The following is a 21,213-nucleotide window of genomic DNA, read 5'->3' as shown; positions in this document are numbered from 1 at the left end:
TATCAAATCCAGACCTGAGCTCCTCTCAGGCCAATACTCCGAGGAGCTGACCAAATGCTACTGTTTCAGCTGCAGAGAATAGGCCCCAGTGTGGTAAAGCCGCTTTTTAGCAGTGCCAGTTGTTGTTCATATCTTAATTTGAAACTTTAAATGCCGTCCAGATGGAGAACACATGAAACCAAAACAAAGTTTTCACTTGGAAAGAGGTGGACTCCTCCCGGCGCAGATTCCTGTCCACGCTGTTGCATCATCACAGATAATGGCGTTTAGTGATGAATTAGTTTATATGTTGTTGACTTAATATCATACATCTTGAAAAGCTTTGGCCATCGATGGATGAAAAACTGTGTTATCTTTGTCTTATTTATGAATGGAGACAATAAAGCCCAGTGGGAGCTGCTTCCAGCCCCCCACTTCTTCTTCTTTTTCTTTTCTTTTTTTTTTTTTTTTCCATTTCTGCTTCTCCTCATGCCTCTGTTTGGCGTCCGTCCCTGGATGGTGTCAGTGTGTTTGTCAGGTTGTGTGGTGGGGGAGCAGAGTTCAAAGTGACCCAGGTTTCCTGTCATGTGGTTTTAAATGGTGTGGAGAAGCAGTGGGGGATGTCCACGGGTTAAAGAAACGCTTCCGAAGGCCCCACTCGGATAGATATGGTTACACACACACACACACACACACACACACACACACACGAGCATGCACAAGACAACAGACACCAACACACACGTATGTGTGTATTCTGCATTGAGTAAGCAGCAGGAGACGTTACCAGATATTAGCATGAAGTGAGTGAAGTTTGCAACACACGTTTAAAAATCACCCATATGCACATCCGCACAACCACACACACACACACACACATGTGTGCACGTGCACACGCACGGTGGTGGCGGGGCCCTTTGTGTGCCGGCGGCAGCGCGGCCCGGCCCAGCCCGGTGGCTGACAGGCATGTGTCTTTGTTAAGTCGGTCCCTGTAATGGCTCTCATATGTGGCCCATTTCCTTCAGGCCCACAAAGGCGCAGGCCCTAACCGCAGCGCCGGGGCCCGAGCTAACGGGCTAATTAATGACTGCAAAGCCGCACTCCTCCTCCTCCTCCTCCTCCTCCTCCTCCTCCCTTTCTCTGTTCTTCATTTATAACTCTTCTGTCTCCTCCTCTGCCTTCCCCCCTCCTCCTCTTCCTCCTCCTCCTCCTCCTCCTCCTCCTCTCCTTGTTTGTGAGTTTCTGTTCTCCAAGTCTTCACTTCATATTGTTTTTTTTTTTTACTTTCTACGTTCGTACTGTTGTGTCCTGCTGCATGGTTTTACTCAGTTGCACTTGTTGAAGCGGCACTAGAACGTTTGTTCCACCTGCACTCAGGCTTCATCGTCGTCTCTCAGGCACACACAACAATGTACACACTTCTTACACACATGCATAAGAACTAATGGAGCAGGCAAATGGCTGCGAGACAGACGTCAGCACATGCAGCCGCGGACACAATGACTCGGAAAGCCCATAACGTGGATTGGACTCACCAGCTATGGAAAATGGCTAACTTTTGACTTTACAACAGCCTCCACTCCACGCTATTAACCGGAGTTTTGGTTAGCCGACAGAAAAACGCCATAAGCTGCATACGGTTATACCGTGTCCGTCAGGCGCAGTGTGTCGTTGTCCTGCTTGTACGAGTGGAGCGAAGTAGTCGAAGAACAAAATGCAAGAATTAAACTGCTTAACGCTGACAGAAAGCGTCCCTCCGCTCCTCTTCGGTTTGCCGTGTGGCAGCATCGCCGATGTCTCAGCCCAGGTCTCAGTGTTGTCCTGTGTCTGCTCGTCTTTGGAAATGTGTCCAAAAATCTGTGTTTTCTTTTAAGTGTGTGGTAGGTCGTATTGGAACCTCTTGCGGGCAGATTTTGGTCCGCGGGCCTTATGTCTGACACCCCTGCTGAAGATTTTGAGAGGATGTGAAACTGTGTGACTGGTTTTCAATTGAAAGGAGGAAAAATCCTCTTTGATCTTGACCAAATAATAATTTCAGATTTAATTTTAATATGTTTTTTTGTTTGTTCTGACCTGACTGTGTCTCGTTTCTTTGATTTGGTCAAATAACGTGGATAAAGTTAAAGCAAAAAAAAGACGTGATCATTCTATGGCAGCTCATATTGTTGCATCAGGCTGATGTGTTTACTGGCAGGTATTTTCATTTTTGTCGTCAGGATATCAACTGAGGCTTGATTTTGGAAAGGAAAGCTTGAAAAATCACTTTTAAGGAAAGTGCAAATGACCAGCTGATGATCTTTTCCACAGATCAGGCCTTGTTTGACTGACAGATCTGACAGATGACGTGGAATTACCATCACGACAGCCTGAACCCAACACTTTCTTCTTCTGCCACATGCCGTGTGACAGAAATGGAAAAATTCAGTGGAGAATAGCTGCTGATTGAGGTATTCTCTTCACAGACCAATCAGCACTAAAACTTGTTAGAAGATCGTCTCAGCATCGACCGTGCCGAGTTACCACCGCTGCGTCGATGCTCGGGTTTATCTGTCAGTCATAAAGCGAAGCTGGCGCCATAACCTCATCTGTCCTTGTAACTTTTCCAATTGGAATTTATTTATACTCATTTATACAAGAAGTGGAGAACAGGCCGCCGGAGTGTCAAATATCTGAAGCCGTTACATTTTTTCAAACGGAGGCATGGTTTCCATGAGTCGGTTCTTCATGTTTGACGGTATCAGAAGTCCACACACACACACACACACACACACACACACACACACGCCTGCTAATTTCTATCTTTTTCTATTTTACTTCTCGAATGCACACAGACGCAGCGCGTACGGACTCGATGCCCCCTAACCCCGCTGCCCTGACACAAGAGGACCATTAATTCTGAGCGTGTGTGTGTGTGTGTGTGTGTGTGTGTGTATATAGGTGTGTACGTGTGTGTGTGTGTGCGTGTACACATGTTCCTTGTTGCCTAGGTGTGTATGTTGATGTGTCTGCTGGGCAGTCAGAGGAAGGGGACCTTGTGTTTTCTTAGGGGCTGAGTAGAAGGGGCCTCCGCAGCACCACCTTCCCGAGTCCATTCACCCCCCCCCCCCCCCCCCCCCCCCCCACCGCCCCCCGCCCGCCCCGCTACCCCCCCACCAACTTGGTAAAAGGAGAACTTTGTGTGTTTGCGCTGGTGAAGCAGCCCCAGTCAGTCCCAGTGTTCCCAGAGGAATACAATGAATGGGAGCATTTTGTCCCACTCCATAACCTCCTCCTCCCCCTCTTTCTCTTCTCTCTCTTTTTTTTTTTTTTTTAGCCATTCGGACACAGACTCTTTTTCTTCTCTCCTCATTCTGTTTTCTGTGTCACAAGACGTCGGACCTCTTGTCTGTCTGTGTGTGTGTTTGAGTGTGTGTGTGTGTGTGTGTGTGTGTGTGTGTGTATGGGAATGCCTCATATTCACACCGTTTCATGCTGGTGTGTGTGTATGTGTGTGTGAGTGTGTGTGTGCCTCCCTCTATATTAGGCTTTTTCAGAGTGTGACCTAAACAACGGTGTGTGAGGAGCGGCTCAGGTGACGGACACATGTCGCGACACACAGCGCAAACAAAGCGCCGAGCGTGGAGAACACACACACGTCACATGTCGTGAAGCGACACGCTGACGGGAGAAGCCTTCAGCCCCGTTTACACAAAGAGGTTTTCAAGTAAATACGCAAGTAAAAGCTTTTGTTGCGTTTCGGGGGTCCGTTTAACCCGCAGTGAAAACACAGGTTTTTGAGAACGGAGCCCGGATGTTTTCTCATGACTCCCGGCTCATTTTCTCCTGGGATTTGATCGTTTTATAGTTGAGAGTCACCCGGAAACCTCCCTGTACTTGACATTGTTCATGTTTATAGCTGTATTGTTGTCTACAAGCGTGTGTGTGGTTTTATACTGCATCATATTCAGCGTTTCTGCCATTTCCATGTAAACGGCCGTCGTTTTCAGAACGTTTTAGAAAGGCAAAAATAGTGCATTTTCACATGAAATGCTGAACAGGGCCTTAAAGAGGAGCTGTATGGGTTTATTGTTAGAACAAAGACAAAACACCTCAACACCTAATCCCAGTTTGCTTAAAACAGCATTTGTTAAGTTAAATGTGTGACCAACAGCAGTGATGAGCGCTGACAGGTGTCTTTTCAAGCATTTAACCAAGTTGATGAAAGGACACTAAATGCATGATTCGATTCCTTTTTTGAGTTTCTACTACATGGTTAAACAGATTTCACTTATAGCGTGCTCCTCTGGAGCATTCACACACCAGAGGAGGTGACTGAAACGTTCAAGGACAGATGGACGACCAAACCTTTCCGCTGTTTTCACTCAGCCATATTGGCTATTTTAAATAAACTGATCACTAAAGGAAATGAGAAGCTAAAGCAGGTTGAATATTGCTAAAAAACACAACTTATTCCTATAAACTCCGACAGTTATGTATATTTATTTTAAAGCAGAATGTTTAGAAAGACGATATTATTTATTTATTTGTGGGTGTCGTTCTGTCGTTCTCTCAAACGAGCCCAGGAAGGTCCCCGATCGTCTCCTCCTCTGTGTTTAGCGATGCTCTTTGAACCCCCGCTCCACAAACCTTTCAGCGCTCCCTCACACACACCATAAAGACCCTCGGAGGACGGTCCTCCCGTCCGTCCAGCTCGGCGCCGTAACCCCGCCTCTCCGACGCAGCGACGCGCTGTAGCCACACACAACATGCTGATTGCGTAAGCCGGAGCTCTAATGATGAACGGCCCCGGGAGGTCAGCGCAGAGGGAGGGGAGGACGCCGCCAGCGCCGTAATGAATTGGTAGTAAAGGAGATGAATGGAGTTAGATGGCATTGAACGCAGGAGAAGATGTAAAGAGGGGGGGGGGGGTTCGCTGACAAGGGTTCACCTCCAGGAGTGGGAGTGGAAACAAGAAGCAGAGATGGTTGACAGAGATGTGAAGACAGGAGGAGTGGACAGTTTAGGAAGATTAGAAAAACAGACTCTGAGACAATTCTTCTCTGAGTAAATATCACACCTGCTGCTGGGAAGACGTGGAGCATAACTTTGATAATATGACTGGTTTTTTTTTTAGGTTAGAGTTCAGCTTGAATTTAAATAAATGCACACAGATCAGATGGTTTAATGTGTCGTCGATCCGTCCATCTACCCTAATTTTCTCTCTATTTGCTCCTTAAAGCTCTACAGCAGCGGTTCTCTATGCTCTTTTTTTTTTTTTTTTTTTTTTTTTTTTACATCACATCCAATAAATGCAGCAGACCTTTTATTTGACCTGCGATTTGCTGAAGAGAAGATCAGTTGGTCACACACTCTTTCTCCAGCATGCCAGCACGAGCGTTCAGCTGGAAGCTCTGAGCAGTTTCCCAGCTCTGTGAAGAGGATCGCTGCTGTTCTCTTTGACGCATCCAGACTTGTTGTTACCTTTGTTTTCAAAGACCGTGTTGAATGATAAAATGAGTGATAAAACAAGATCAGAAGTAACTATTTAATGCTCTCTTTGCAGAATAGAAGAACCGTCTCTAAGGCCTGTAATAAGGAATGCGGAGGTGTTATTTGAGGCACCTCTCAGTTGCATTTCATTATTTTAAAAGACCCACATGTTGGATGATGACGTTCTTTACAGGAAAGGCTTAAAGATTCCACTTAAATCTTTTAAAATATACATTTCCACTTTTTTGCCAATCTGTAAAAAAAAAAAAAAAAGAACTCCTCATCTCTGAAACAGGAATTTCACGTGAGCACAATAAAAGAAGAGAGAAAGAGCAGCAGGGGAAACAACCAGAGGAAAAGACAAATGGTTTAATAGAGCAGAAATAAGAAATTAATGAAAAGAGATAAAGGGATGAAATGAAAGGAGAGATGGAAGAGAACGAGGCAGCGTGGTGGTTTTGTGCAGCCGGCTCTAATAGACTCCCACAGGGGTGCGTTTGATATGCCCACTTCAGTTTGAGCCCGAAGTGTCTTATCTCAGTCAAACCCACAGTTTTTACGAGTCTTTCAAGCCGACATGAAAGGCAAACGTCGGCCTCTGTGTGTTATTAGTCTTTTTGTTTTACATCATTACGCTTGTCTGTCTCTACGTCTCCATTAACGGTTTGCTTCCTTTGGAAAGTTAAATCCTTTTTTTTTTTTTTTTTTTTTTTTTTGAATAGCATGAATTAATCTTCGCCTATTGTTTTTTTTGGTATTTTCTCTCTTTCACATTTTTCCTTAATACAAAGTCTTTATTTTCTCTTGTTATGTTTTTTAGATTCACCAAATTCTTTTATTCTCTCTCTCTCTTTGTCATTTAAGATTCTCCCTCTTTTTTATTCTCTGTATCTAATTTCATTTCCCTCTTTCTGTGCTTATTTGTTGCTCGGATGCAGCATCTGTAAACAGAGGTGGCGGTACGTTTTGAGTTACCTGAGTGCCTTTCCTTCCTTCCCCCCCGCCCAGGTCCAGGGCCACATGCCCCCCCTGATGATCCCGGTCTTTCCTCATGACCAGCGGTCCCTGGCCGCTGCCGCTGCCGCGCAGCAAGGCTTCCTCTTCCCACCAGGCATGTCCTACAAGCCAGGTACGTCCACGTCCTCCCGCTGGCGCACAAACACAAGCGGTGGGGTCCCGGCCCGCGGTAATGAGGTGTGTCAGGTGAGGAATGTTCTGGAAATGACTGGAGAGATTTACAAGCCCTGCTTGTTCACTCCGGGATCAATACATTGGACACAGTGAGAGCTGGAATGTCTCTTTCATGACATGCTGAAAGCAAGTCAGTTGCACAGCACATCTGCAACACGGAATTTCACACTTTCTCACACACACACACACACGCGGTTAAGTTTTTCTTTTCTCCCTGCTACACACCAGCCTCAGAGATTGATGCAGACAGACAAATCACATGCATTCCAAAAATGCACTTAAAAGAGGGCATGCATGTTGCATGTCACAGCAGTCCGCAAGGATTTCGCACAAACAGGCTCCACAGAACACTTGAGGCCACACCTTCTCGCAAAAAAACCCGCACAATACACGGTCGAATTGTCTGCACCACCTGCTTTCTTCGCGTCTCCTTGTCCTTCACACATTCCTCCCTTCCATACATTCCTCCAGGTGCTCGCCTGACACACTGCAGCGCCGGGCCTCCGCACTCCATACAGAATAATCCATGTTTATTCCTGCTGCATGAGCACACGCTCCCGCGAGGGCCGTGGAGAGAGGCAGAGATGAAGAAAGGGATTAAAAAGCCATTATTGTACACTCTCCTTTGACATTGGTCTGTTCTCAACAAAGGCCGGGACATGGAAAGCCTTTTAAGGACAAACAGTAGGGGTTATACACGGCGCTCGTATATGAATTTGTGAGTGCGTCCCAACGAGCGCGCTCTGGACTTGAACTCTGCTCACCCTGATCTCAAGCACCCGTGTGTACTGACAGCAAAGCATTATTAACCTCCGCATAAAGCGCTCGTGACCCTTCGTGTTTCATTTGGTATGAATAAAAACATGAGAGGAGCAAAAGCAGGAGACAAAGAGTGAGACAGAGAGGCTGGCTGAAGGTAAAAAGCAGGTTAGTTCTTGCGCAGCGCTCGCCGCGCCTCCCGCTCCCTCCAACAACAATGTGTGTTGTTTTGGTTCGTTCAACAGGTGAGAATTACCCAATGCAGTTCATTCCATCGACAATGGCGGCTGCAGCGGCGTCTGGACTCAGCCCCTTACAACTACAGGTGAGATGAAAACCCGGCAAGCGGCACAGCTCCGAGAAAAAAGAAGCGTGAATGAGCTGACTTTTGAAATACTTTTGAAAAGCGTGAGTGAGTAATGTTTTCTCCCACAAAAGGAAAATGGTTTTGGAAAAGAGACAATGAAGTGGTGAAAAGTGAAGGTGTGGAGGTTGGTGGGTGTGTTTCACCTGCACTGGCTTTTACATTCTTATGCAACGTTGTATGATTTGTAATAATTTTATTGAACTAATTTTTGCATTGTAGCATTAACTAAACACAACTTAAGAAAGCATGTGATCAGAATTATTACAGTATCCTGACATGTATTCTTTCTTTTTGTAGTCTTTAGTTCTCTTGAATACATGCTGTATTTTAAATGTGTATTTCATAAGAAATCAAACAACTTGAAGCAGCGGCAATTCAGCAGGAACAAAGACAGAGTAATAAAACGGAGGTTTGGTGCTTTCAGTGTTCATCCAGAGGGTGTAACCAGCAGGCCAGACCCAAGGCGACTGTCCTGACGAAAGCACAGAGATAGGTGGCGGTTTAAAGGTGCACGGCCTCAAAACGACCACCCAAGTATTGATGCACGTCAAGTCAGTCTTTACACAAATCACCCAGTTCTGGTTTGATGATAAAGTGCACAATGAGATCAGTACTGAAGAGTAATGACATTCAAAGGAAGCTGGAAGATCTCCAGCAAGTTGCTCAGATCGAAGTCTTTTGAATTCTAATGCAAATACTGTAACTTTTCAATTAAGAAAAAGAAAAAAAACAGAAAGACAGAAAGAAACAGCGTGACGCACTGGTTGCGGCCTGACGCTGAGACGCCGGCTCTCTTATCGGCTCCTGTCAGCTGTGTCAGACAAAAGCTGTTACGATGAATCACAGAGGAATTCCGCCCCACCAGCACAACACCTGGCCGGGGCAATTCATCAACTATTTTGTTGCCGCTTGACACCTGTGGTTTGAGAATAGCACTTACCCATAATGGTTATCACAGAACATATTTGCAAAAAGAAGAAGAAGAAGAAAGAAGAACAGAAGAGTGTAGGAATGAAGTCTTGTGCTCCGTGACGGCGGTTTGGTTTTTCGCAACACGGCCCCGCCACCCTTCCCACTATACCTACAATCAGCAAGAAGAACAAAAGCCCTCAAAAGCTTTTTCAGAGGCAACAATATTGCTTCATTATGTCAGTCGCTACCCTAGCATGGCTTTTGGATGTTAAACGAATCCTTATCTCAGTTTATTCAATTTGTATTGTGGTTTTTGCTCCTGGAGACTCTCATTAGCAGCTATTGACTTAGCGAAGCGCCGTGCTGCGCGGAGGGGGATCGCAGCCTCCTGGCTCCACTCCTGGCTTTGAAATGATCAAAAGAGCGGCACGGTGAGGGAGAGGTAAGAGGTTGAATGATGTCAGAGACGCAAACTCATTCACGTCGAAACACTGAGGCGAGGAGAAAGAGAGGCAGAGAGGAACCTGAATGAAAGAGGAAGCTTCTCATCAAGGCGCGAGCCGAGCTGGAGCAGGAGTCTGGCTAAAAGAGCGAGACAGAGCGGAGGGAAGTGTTCAGGGCAGGAAAAATAGGCAATTATTTCAGGATTTTTGTGTCGGATGGGGGCGCGTGCTCCCAGCACATGTTTGGACATTGTTTTGACAATAATGACTCCACCAAATGCAATCATGTTCAGATTTACAAATTGTCCATGTGGAGGTTGTTTCTCTTCATCAGGGTGTGCCAGCCGCCGCCTTTGTGCCATGTTGCATGGATGCTTGCAACGCTGCAACTAAATGAAAGAAGCTGCAGGATGCTGGATTTTTCTTAGCAAGCTTTATTTGTAAAGCACATTTCAGCAACAGTACAGTTCAGAGTGCTTTACATTAACAGACTTATAGAGTTTTCCAATTGAAATGTGTGACAAATGCTCATCAGAATAATCTTTACCAGGAAACACCATCAAAAAAATTATTGCATGAAGCTTAAATATAATTTCTTGAAGTAAAATGTTACATTAGGCTAACAGCTGTTTATCCTTTGCATGTTTATCATCAACACAAAAGCATTTTCCTGCAGCTTGACCATCGAATTATATGTTATATTTACATAAATATACAGTAAGTAAGACTGAATTCTGGTTGTACAGGTGAGTCTGTCTTTGTTTGGTGTAACCATGAACCACAACAGCCTCTGAGTTGTCACGTTAGCCGGTAAAAGCTTTTTACGATTTACTATTATGTGTCTCGTCTGCACGTGTAAAGAAACCCCTGATAAAGACATGGAAGTTGGTGAGCTTGTGGTCACCGCATCCGATCAAAATGACATGATTTAACTTTAATTAATAATTAATTAATCACTTCCAGGGTTTAGGACATCCTGTACTCAAGTGTACTTAAGTGTAAATGATTTAGTCAAACAATGACAGGAAAAACAAAAACCTGTTATTTTCCCGTCTGAAGCCCGTTGGCCTGCATGTAGCCACTGAGGTTAGACTCCACTTCCACCTCGACTCTTCATCTTGTTTCTCTGTTTTCCTTTTTGGATTCTGCCTTTGGGATCTTCAGGGAAATGGCAGCAGAGAAAGTTTGTTTTCTCAAGTTGAGTGAGAGTGAAAACTTGGTGCACATGACCTTGGGAATATGTTAAAACCTGGATAAGCAGTGACAGCATCAGGCCAGATGCATGAGGGTCACGGAGTTATCTGTCATTCGTATTCTTACTGTATCCTATTGATGCCTTGTGGGGATTCATCAAATTTGGTACACATTTGGTTTGAGTTGAGGAGATCAGTGTTTTCTTCGGCAGATGTTGCTTCGTAAACGATAGTGAGAGAGTGTGTCCCAAAACACAGCTGACCCGCAGTCAGCACGCTTCCTGAATGCAGTTCCAGATGGACGACTCGATCCCGACTTTACCGTATACTTTACCGAACGCTCATCGCTGCGTGAATTCAGTCTTTCTGTGGCTGCTTTTCAGCTTTTGCGTCCTTCGGTGAGTCGGTCCGTCGGTTTTAAACAAGGTGCAGCCAAGTCTGAGATAATGTCTTGACACGGCAGCTCGGCGCTCTGACTCCTCACTCGCCTCAGTAACACTGGATTCCACAACGGCCTTGACTGCAGAGTGTGAAAGTTTGCTTTATCCCCTTCAGAAAAGCATTGTAAACAGACAATCACACCGCGTTAGTTCTACTTTAACAGTCCTCTCTGCCTGCGCACTGCAGCCGTGCACACACCAGCTGGCATCGGCCCTTTCCCAATGCCAGATCTGAGCTCAGTGCAGGACAGGCAGATGCTGTATCCAGACTGCTCCAGATGTTCCAGACTTGAGCCCTGTGGCTTTCTTCCGGACAGCTGGCTGGCACCAAAGGGCACAAACTGGCACACGGAGAGAGAGTATTCTCACCCAGTCAGATGAACCGGTAACTATGGACATGTCTCATACCAAAGGGTTAGATCGTATGTTTTGAATCTGAAAGTTTTTCGATCTTCATCAAGTGATAAATTAAACCAAATGAAAAGTGGCAGGGCAGAGAGATTTGGCAAAAAACCGCCAGACTGTGCTTGACCCTTTGCGAATTGACCGAATACAATTATGGCAGCACAAATGTTGTGCTATCGGCGTGGGAACCTGATCCGGCCAATTGTTTCCAGAGCCTCGGAATAGACCCCTTCACAAACAGTGGATTTCTGCTGAAGAAAGGCCTCCTTTGTGCTGCTAATGCGAGGGAAATACAGTTGCTTAGCAGACATTCTTGTTGAAATCATAAGACATCTCTTACTGTCCGTCCCGGTCTTGTGTGAGGCAGAATGACGAAGGTGAGGAACAAGCCTTTTGGACGCTGAATTGTGCAGAGCCAACCTATGACCCCTGGACCACTGCAGCAGATTTTTACAAGTCTAGTCTGTGAAAAAGTCCTTTAAATGTTTGTTCTCTGTTGCTCTCAGAAGGGAAAAAAAGAAGTTTGGACACCACTAAAACAAAGCTTTAGAGAAAAACCATTTGTCTTACAGTTTATAAAGCCTGTCTCTGTTGCTGTCCTTCTCGCCTCCCGGACAGAGCTACCTCTCTGGGTGTAATATTTAGGCTCGTCGCTCCGTGTGGGCCAGCTCGGTGACAGTCGATCCATTTCACTGTCTCTCTCCTCCCCCTCCCCTGAAAAAGACAAAACCTCATTTGTTTGGTGCGCTCCTGAGATCGATAGCAGCTTGACACTAAAAGAGGCCGGCTAAAGGGATTCTCCACTCAGCCCTGATGGGACGGATCGGCCTGATCGCCGAGGAGGAGGAGGAGGAGGAGGAGGAGGAAGAAGTCTAGAAAGACACCACCTTCTCCTGGGTTTTCTTAAACACTGCGCTGAAGACGGCCAAGAAAACCTGCTGATAACTGAGAGGGGGTGAAAAAAATGACAGACTAATCATTTGGATTTCAGTCAAATTAGCACTAACCTCCACAGGCTGGACAGCTGAGGCACACTACGAGGACCTCTTTGTCAATTTGTAATTTAGGAAATTGCGGCATTGTTTTCCCTTGAGAGTTGACTGAATGACAAGTGGTCCGGTTCGGTTTGTTTACGCTGCATATCGGCCTATCCGGCCAACAATCAATCTCCAAGTGTCTTGAAGAGATAGAAAAAAAAACAGAGTGAAAGCTCTTATTGTCAGTCTTTTCCTAATTCGATGGTTTCCTTTTCTTTCTCGTAACTGCTGACAGAACTGCTGTTAATAGCACAATACTTGTGGGTCTGTTTGCAGAAAATACCCACTCTGTGTGTGTGTGTGTGTGTGTGTGTGTGTGTGGGTGTGAGACCCTCACAGCGCGTCTCAACCTCAAAGACCGGTGTGTCTGGTCCCGGGCCCCGCTCCCGTCAGAGCTGTAAGAATATCAGGCATCACCAGGAGTAACTCTGCGGTCGGCGTGATTGACGCGTGAGGCCTCACCGCCGACCATTCCAGGCGCGTTCTTACAGGGCTCTCATATCGCCAGGGGTTGGCCCGAGCGCACCCGCTACCTTCCAAGGAAAATAAGCGGCGTGACATCAGGGCTTTGTTTCAGCGGCGAGGCCCCTTCTGTTTGTGTTTAATATCGCTCTGAGAGAAGTGGAAAGAGGGCTCGCCAATTTCTCTGGCCCCGACTGCTGAGCTCGGCGCTTTGGCGGCGGAGCAAACGGTGGTCTCCTGTGTCTGCAGCGCAAAACTCCCCATCCCTCCCTTCTTCTCTCTTTGTCCATGCCACTCTTTGCTTTTTTGGATCTCTTCGTCCCAGGAGGCTTTGCAGTTTTGACTACAGGGAAATCAGATCTCACAACACTGGGGGCCATTTAGGCTGCGGGGCCAGAGAGGAAAAACAAAGAGGGAATGATGGAGATGGCGAGGGGAGATAGGAAGAATAATATCTGGGGGAAAAAAAGACAAAAGACAAGTGGAGAGAGTCAGAGACAGACGAAAGAAGAGCAAGACAAAACAAAGACAGGAGTGTGGAGGTCTCGGGGACGGGTATGGATGAGGTGAGAGGAAGGAGGAATGAGAGGAAAGCAGAAGGAGGAGTGGAGAGGGGGAAGGCAGTGAAGGCCAGCCACGTCTGGGTGGTTTTCCTGAGGACAGGCTCTTTGATACTCCAGCACTCACACTCCAATGCATTTAGACAGGGGTTGACAGTGGTTTCAGGCAGCGGTTTGTCTGGCCAGCGAGCTTTGATTTAAAAGACCCTGGACTGTGGACCCACTATTTGACTCTTTGATTTCTGTTAAGTACCTTGGATGGAAAGTCGGTATGGCTCCTTTTTTTTTTTGTCATTTAATGTTTTCGTTAAATCCTGACGGCGCATACTTTCCAAGTCTTTTTTTCTTCTTCAACTTTTCTATTATTTCTAAGCTACTTTTGAATGATTTTCAAGTGAATCACTTGCCCACGGTGTAATTGCAGTAAGACTACGCCCACAGACATGCGACTGCTCATTGTTGTCTTTGTTTTGGATGAGCATTGATGAAGAAACTCAATTTACAGAACTGTTAATGCTAGAACAAACTGTAGATGACAAGATTAGTCTCAAGTGCTCTGTCGGACGAATGAGGCTATGCCTCTAATCCTAATTTAATTTGATTTTATTTGACCGTTACTATTTGACATTACAGTTCTGCTGACAAAGCCAGAACGCTAACAGTTCAGAATAACAAAAACAGCCATGTGGCCGGGCTCCATTTCACATTGTTTTTCTGAAAAATAAAAAGGAGCCAACCTTTTATACCAACGGGTCCTGAGCCAGGCATTGTCTGCAAAGCTGATTTCATTACTCATGCTTTAATATTTGTGGAGTCTCATGGATTATACATCCAATTTTTCTTAATTATGATTCAAGTGGAGCGTTCAGAAGTTTCTTTAGCTGTTGTCTGGAATTTTTTCAGGATGTTAATGGATTTACAAGCTGCTCCACGGGTTTATTGAGGGGAAAGAAGAAAAAGCAGTCCGTAATGGATTGTAGATAATCTAAAATGAAAATGTTTTGCTGGAATACCTCGTCGTTAAATCCTGCCTCAAACAGAATCCGGCGTCTTTGTGGGACGCTCCTGTCAGCCTGGGATGAAGGTGTACGCAGGCGTGTTTGTACACTCGCTTTTCTTTCCATGTGAGTTCTCCAAGTCCTTGGCCCAGACACACACCCATCAAACCTCATGCAGGAAGCACCAGGGAGAGGATACTCCTCAAAAAAACAACAGCGCTGTGTGTGTGTGTGTGTGTGTGTGTGTGTGTGTGTGTGTGTGTGTGTGTGTGTGTGTGTGTGTGTACACAAGAAGAAAGGAGAGAGAATAAAAGAGGAAAGCCACTGACTAGCTGCTGGCGAGCGATGTTAATAGCCTGTCGGTTTTGCTGGTTTCTCCTCTCTCTGCAGCAGCTGTATGCCGCCCAGCTGGCAAGCATGCAGATCTCACCGGGAGCCAAGATGGCTCCCCTACCGCAGGCTCCCAACTCCTCCGGCCCCCTCTCCCCCTCCACCCTCAAGAGCGAGAAGCGAGCCTCCAGTCCCGTCGCTCAAATTAAGGTGAGCACGTTTTTCGCGAGCGCGGACAGAAATGGAAAGAAATGTTCGAGGAGTCGGCTGCGTGCACGCGCCTGACTGATAGCATGGCGATAAAGAAGGGATGTCAAACACGTTTTCATGTAACGTTTTAGTGAAATGTCCCAAAGAACGGTTTCATTCTGCACGTTTTTCCTAACTCGCCCTGACAGCATGGCTTTGAGGCTAGCTTGATAGCAGCGAGATTGTTAGCCTTTCATGGCAGCGCCACCGATATCTCAGCTCGGGTCTCACTGCTCTTCAGAAATTGGTTCCCAAAAAAAAAAAAAGTTTTGTTTTCTTTGAAATTTTTTACAATTTGCTTGGTGGTTTGGCGGCCTGGATCAGAGCCTGTTGCGGGCCGGTTCTGGCCTGCTGGCCTTATGTTTGACACCCCTGCTATAAAGGATGTGGTTTGATGTTTGAGTTCTTTTTAATCCCAGAAATGACAAATCCAAATATTTTTTTCCCGACATTGGATTATTTCGTCATTTTACTTACTTGGTGCCATGTTTACCAATTTTACTTTACAGCTCGAAGGTCTGAGATCACATTTAGACCTCAACCATTCATCCTCTACACCACTTGAGCTGATCCCAGCTGAAGGCTGGTAAAGGTGCTGTTGAAGATTCTGTCATGGACCTGACTTTATGGAGCTATTCTCCACCACAGATACACTCAATAACCAGAAAACCCTTTACGTCTCTGAAACTGATGCTGCGATTGTCAGGCTATGTCAGTGAAAAGTACTTTATCGAATGCACAAATGAATGAATGAATGAGGAGAAGGAGCGCATGCTCATTTCCATGTCTATACAGTCGGACCGCTGCGCCTCATTGGAAGTCAGAGAAGAGCCCATCAGGTACAAAGAAAGTGAGACTTGGACTGAATGTGAGACGGACTGAAAGCCGAAAGGTCGAGTACAGGGACGCGTCCCATTCAGCGCCGGTGTTCACCAAGTCCAGAGGACGACTCCACTGAGCACAGAGAGTATTATCTGAAGCTCGGATTCATGGAGGGCTTCCCGGCTGCAGGACGTAGAAGAAGGCGAGGAAAAATAACTGGCCATGCCATTTGGGAGGAGTTTTCATGTTCTCCCTGTGCCTGTGTTTTTCTTCAGCGTTCTCCTCGTTGTTGAGTGTGACAGGAGGGTTTTGCGTTTCTTTGCTAAAATATTCACGGTATCTGGGGTTTTTTTTACAAACTAAACTAATCACAGACAGAACTGGACAGAACATGTGTTGTAAGTGCTAAAATTACTTAATTTGCGAGCAATTTGTGAGGACCTCTGCTACCCAGATGTACAGGAGCCGCGGCCTGCAGGTCATGAAAGGCTTCATGTTATGTTAGAGCGTGAAAAGCACACCAAAAATCTCTTTTATTCATATTCAGGATTTTTAAAACATACACAGTTATGTAACTGATTCCATTTTCAAAAAAGTTAGTAATTCCATAAATGGCAACATAAACTGATCAGCGTTACATCGTACAAGTACTAACAGGCAAATTAGACAGAGTCATCCACAAAAACTGGCTGTTTTCATAAAATGAGTGAGGAATAAGACTTTCCCTGTAAGGGATACATGCTGTTGGAAAAGAAAAAAAAAAGGGCCTCTGTGGTGTATAAAGTAACACAGCTTAATAAGACAAAGGAAAGTGTGAGTTCACAGTGTGCCCTATAGGAAAACACACAATAACAATAACAATGATGTGTGCGAGTAAAAGTGAGAGGCTGGAAATTTGGAAGTTGTCTCAACAACAATCTGAACGCAGCTCTGCGTTCTCCATCGTCAATTAGAAACAGCTTATTTAAAAGTTGTGCGTCCGCTTGAATGCGCACGTGCACACACACACACACACACACACACACACACTCTGACACTGGCGCTGGCTGCTGTTTGGCAGGAGCCCAGACCCCTTCACTGGAGAGAGCGTACGCCTCATCTTTACTCAGCGACGAGGCAGTAATGGAAGCCATGTGTGTGTGTGTGTGTGTGTGTGTGTGTGTGTGTGTGTGTGTGTGTGTGTGTGTGTGTGGCACAGCTGCACCCAGCGTCACAATGGACCGGCGTCAGAGCCCGCCGCACTCAAACAGTAGTGCCGTGCTCTTCAAACTCCAGACTCCCCCTCCTCCCCCCCAAACACACACACACACACACACACACACACCCTCCCCTCCTCTCCCCCGACTCCCCCTCATCTCTCACACTCCGGCGTGCCACCCGAAAGCCGCAGTGCCCGTCCTGACCGCCGGGGCTGAAGCTCTAAATGAGATCCTGGTTCATGGAGTGTTTGCTGCTGACAGAAGAGCCGCAGTCAGAACCTGAAGGAGCCCGTTGTTCTCTCCGCCTGCCTCTCCTTTCTTTCTTTTTTTCCCCCCCCTAAAGAGTCCTTATGCAGATCAGCGATGGAAGATAGAACACAAACACGTGTGCTGTTGTTTGGATCAGAAAGCTCAGAGCATGTTCTTCAGTTTTTTTCTGCTCATGCAGGTGTGCTCGGGTTATCAGAGGAGTCGATTCAGGGAGTTAAAAAAAACACTGAGAGCATCTCGTTTCATGTTTTCATCGAGGCATCAGCAGCAGTGGTGACTGGATGACCATAACGATTCACTAATACAGAGATAAGAGATAAGATACTAAAATAATACACAGCTGATATAATAAAAAGACACTTTATTTGAAGCTTATTAAATCTGTATTTATTCATTCTGTTTTCCTCTTAGAAATAAGGAATAGAGAAATTAGGGAGTAATATCTCATTAAAATGACTTTTCTGCTCCTACACTAATGAGATTATGAACTTTTTGGTTTTTTGAATTCAGCTCATGACCTGCAAAACACAGAAATGTGGACTGGATGTAACCTCCAAGTTAGTGTCTAGGTAGTTTTACATTGATGATTTTTTTGCTTTGACTGCTTTTATTTTAAGATGAATCTACTTCTTCTTCTTTTTTTTTTTTTTTTTTTTTTGCTTTTTTAAATTTGATGAAGTTTCTGGTTTGAATCTTTTTTGGGTTGAATATGAGAGTGAAAATACATTTCTGCATTGATGCAAATCCACTCAACACCGAGCTTCATTTAAACTGAGATGAACCCAAAAGACACGACTGGATGAAACAGAGTGGAGAGCAGGCCTAACCTCCTACAACAGGTGATTATTCAATGATCCGTCTGTCACAGGGCGAACGAGGCCGAGCACAAAAAGTAAAGAAATCTGTGTTTTTCAGGTTTTTACATTGTTGCCATAACGTTTGTCAGCAGAAGATATTTCATCGTTGGGAAGCCTGATGGCTGCTTTTTATTCAGCATCTGGTGCTGAAGCTCAGCTCTGCTGTTAATTCCACATTATGACACATTTCAAAAGGAAAATAACCTGCAAATATCACCTTCCAAATGCACATTTCCTTACATTTAGTCCCATCTCAGCAGCCTCGGGGCTAAAATTCAGCTGGATGACACAGACTCTTCACAGCATCACTTTTTCCTTCCAGAGTTTTAAATTTCCCTCAGAACGCTGAACTGTTACATGACTGGCTTGATCTGCATCAGCCACACCGTGTTAAACTACTTTGTTGTTGTAGCTTTTGGAGTGATGCCTTGAAAGCATTCCATAAAAAACACTTTATCAACTCTTTTACTTCATCATATTTTAGATAAATTTCTGAATTTTCACTGAATAAGTTTTAAAGTTTTTTTTTTATTTGAAACTTGTAAACATTGTTTTAAACACAACCAAACTATTAAAGGTGTAAAGTAGAAAATGTTTATGATTTATTAGAAGTGAAACACATCTTTTAATATAAAAACAATTGAAATATCACCACTTTCAAGACTAAAACATGGTTTATGACATGCAATCCTATTTAGATATACACACATTTGTCAATTCTTTCCTGTTAGCCTGAAAAACAAAAAAACATTTGAATAAATACAGCTGTTTGTATCACTGTTACAGGCTCAAGGAAAAGCATGAAATTGGTCTTTTAAAAAGCTTTTTAACCTGAAGTTCTGAACCTCCAGAGTGACTTAGAAATTAGTATGTATGTCGGTGGACTGCTGGAGGAAATGAGAGCATCAGAGGAAAACGCACAGGGAGAACATGCAAACACTGCACAGCAACACACGTTGATCCTGACTGGCTGTGTAAAGAATTCAGTGCTACAAAGTTGATCTTCTCATATTTTCTTTACTTTCACGAGTTGATTCCTGAGTCATTTTCTTCTGAAGATCATCAGCAGTGATCCTGCAGGTGTGCGGAGATTCTGGAGTCAAGCTGATGGAGAAACATTAATTCTATGTTTGACTTTTAACAGTATGTTAAACCTAAAAGAGTTTTTCATTTCGAAATGCTGACTGAATCTTGGGTTTGTTTTATGTTTTCCTGGAAGGAGAATCATTCAGGAGGACCGCTTGTGGTGGTTTAGAAGGTTTTTAAGTTGAGCAGATTTAAAGATTCCACCGTAAATTCAGGAGCCATTTGTTGTTTGATCACATATATCTGTATTTCAGCTGAAGCGAGTGTTTTGTGTGTGATTCTGCCACATGTTGGTGCGGTTGTGCTTGGCTTCAGTCTGACTGCTGTCAAGCTCGCTCTGGTCTCAGAACCTCCCCGTGCTGTGGTTGTGACAGTGCCTGGCTCGGTTCTGCCCACAGGAGGAAGGATCCACGCAGCCGCTCAACCTGTCGGCCAGACCCAAGACCGCCGAGCCGCTGCGCTCGCCCACGTCCCCCACGCAGAGCCTGTTCCCCGGGAGCAAGACCAGCCCCACCGGCCTGAGCAAGGGCCGCATCCCCAGCCCCATTCCCAGCATGGGCAGGAACACCTCTCTGGGTAAAGTCACACACACACACACACACACACACCGCGGTATTGTTCACATGTGCACCGAACACGCCGCCTCCATCTCCACCGGAAAAACACAAACATCTCCCACCCAAACGCCTCCTTCCACCTCGCCACCCACAGACAAACCGAGCGGCGTCGCATGCGCCTGATAGACTGCAGACACCTCAGCCTCACCAGCAGACCTGTGTCTCTCTCCCTGTGTGTGTGTGTGTGTGTGTGTGTGTGTGTGTTTTACAGCAGTCCAAAGCCCTGTATTTAGCCCCAATGAAAACCCTGGCAGCGGAAGCAGTGAAACCCAGCACACGTTATTTGGTTTTTAAGAGCTTCCTCACATCATTGTCTGCCCGCGCTAGACCTTTTATGCCCCTACCTCTGCTATCTGTTATTAAGGCCAATCTCAACCCTCTCATTATATCCCCCCAGAAAACAATTTCACCAGCTCCTCTGGAGTGGCTTTGAGGACGCGGCGCTCGTGTTATTTTTTGCCCGTTTTAACGGCCACCCAAGCATACAGAGCTTCCTACTTGTCTGCTAATTAAACGAGGAGGGCGACGGAAACTTTGCATCCTTTTATTTATTTATTTTTTTTTCTTCTTCTCTCCTTATTCTTCAAATGTGCTTCGGCTTCAAAAAGTGTGAAGCACACAAACAAGGGGGGAGGAGGGAGGAGGAGTCGTGTTTAGACACAAGTGGACTGGAAAACAACTTGAGCAACATTTGGACTTGATAGGAGAATGGAAATCCTGTTTTTATATGACTGTTTAAGTGTTATTTAAGAGGAATTTGTACACGCACTTTGCAAGTTTCTGGTTTTCACCACTTGTTTGCTTTGTTTTCGGAGCTCACTTGTGTTTTAGAAGGAAGAGAAAAAAATAACGCAGAGGCACGAAAACAGAGCAAAACTCCACAAAACTCACTAAATGTCCTCAGCATCTAAAAAAAATGAACAAGCTGCTTTAACTTTAGATTGTTTGTGTCCAGGACGCCTTGAAAATGAATAATAGAATCAGAACATGGAAGCTTTTACTTGCAACCGCCAAAAGTGGAAACAGCAAATTAGCAAAGCCATAGTGAACATTTCTGCCGGGGATTTAGAGGCAGCGCTGCTCCAGTCGATTATCACCACGTTGTGATTCACCAACAGCTTTTTCTACTCCCAGCATGCCTTGTTTTTTTTTATATTCTTCTTACAAGAAACCATGAAATAAAACTAATAAGTGGAGTTTAAAAGTAAAATTTAAATCATTAAGTGATTTATTTTAGCACTGATAATAATACAAACGTAAAAAGGAAAATTAAAATGATAAAATAAGCTTTGGTGCAGACAAGTGTAACAGGTATGACAGTCGTCAGAAGAACCGATCAAACAAGCATTCCTTTGAAAGAACATTAATATTTGCTATTTAGCACGAGATGTAGTATCTTAATAGGTGTACGAGTTTGGAGTTAACAGCATGACTTATTCGTGACACACAGAGCCCGCTTCACTTTGATTTAAAAATAGGATTATTTGATGTGGTTTAGTTCGCTCGGCTAGGGAAGAAGCTGAAAGATATAAAGATATCCCAGCGGAGGTGGGGACGTGTGAGCACAG

The 21,213-nt window shown here is 45.1% G+C and overlaps 1 protein-coding gene across 3 annotated transcripts in view; it reads left to right on the top strand.

Annotated features, from left to right (window-relative positions):
* Positions 1 to 21,213, top strand: part of LOC115392101 (transcription factor SOX-6-like) — a 103,287-nt gene that overhangs the window by 64,846 nt on the left and 17,228 nt on the right. For all 3 annotated transcript variants that reach the window (XM_030096621.1, XM_030096622.1, XM_030096623.1), the window contains 4 exons: positions 6,457 to 6,577; positions 7,644 to 7,723; positions 14,606 to 14,755; positions 19,427 to 19,604. In XM_030096621.1, the coding sequence (XP_029952481.1) occupies positions 6,457 to 6,577; positions 7,644 to 7,723; positions 14,606 to 14,755; positions 19,427 to 19,604 (529 nt within the window). The remainder of the gene's footprint in view (positions 1 to 6,456; positions 6,578 to 7,643; positions 7,724 to 14,605; positions 14,756 to 19,426; positions 19,605 to 21,213) is intronic.

This window comes from Salarias fasciatus, chromosome 7 (assembly GCF_902148845.1).
Source record: "Salarias fasciatus chromosome 7, fSalaFa1.1, whole genome shotgun sequence".
Classification (NCBI taxonomy): domain Eukaryota; kingdom Metazoa; phylum Chordata; class Actinopteri; order Blenniiformes; family Blenniidae; genus Salarias; species Salarias fasciatus.
This window is presented reverse-complemented; position numbering and strand designations above follow the sequence as displayed.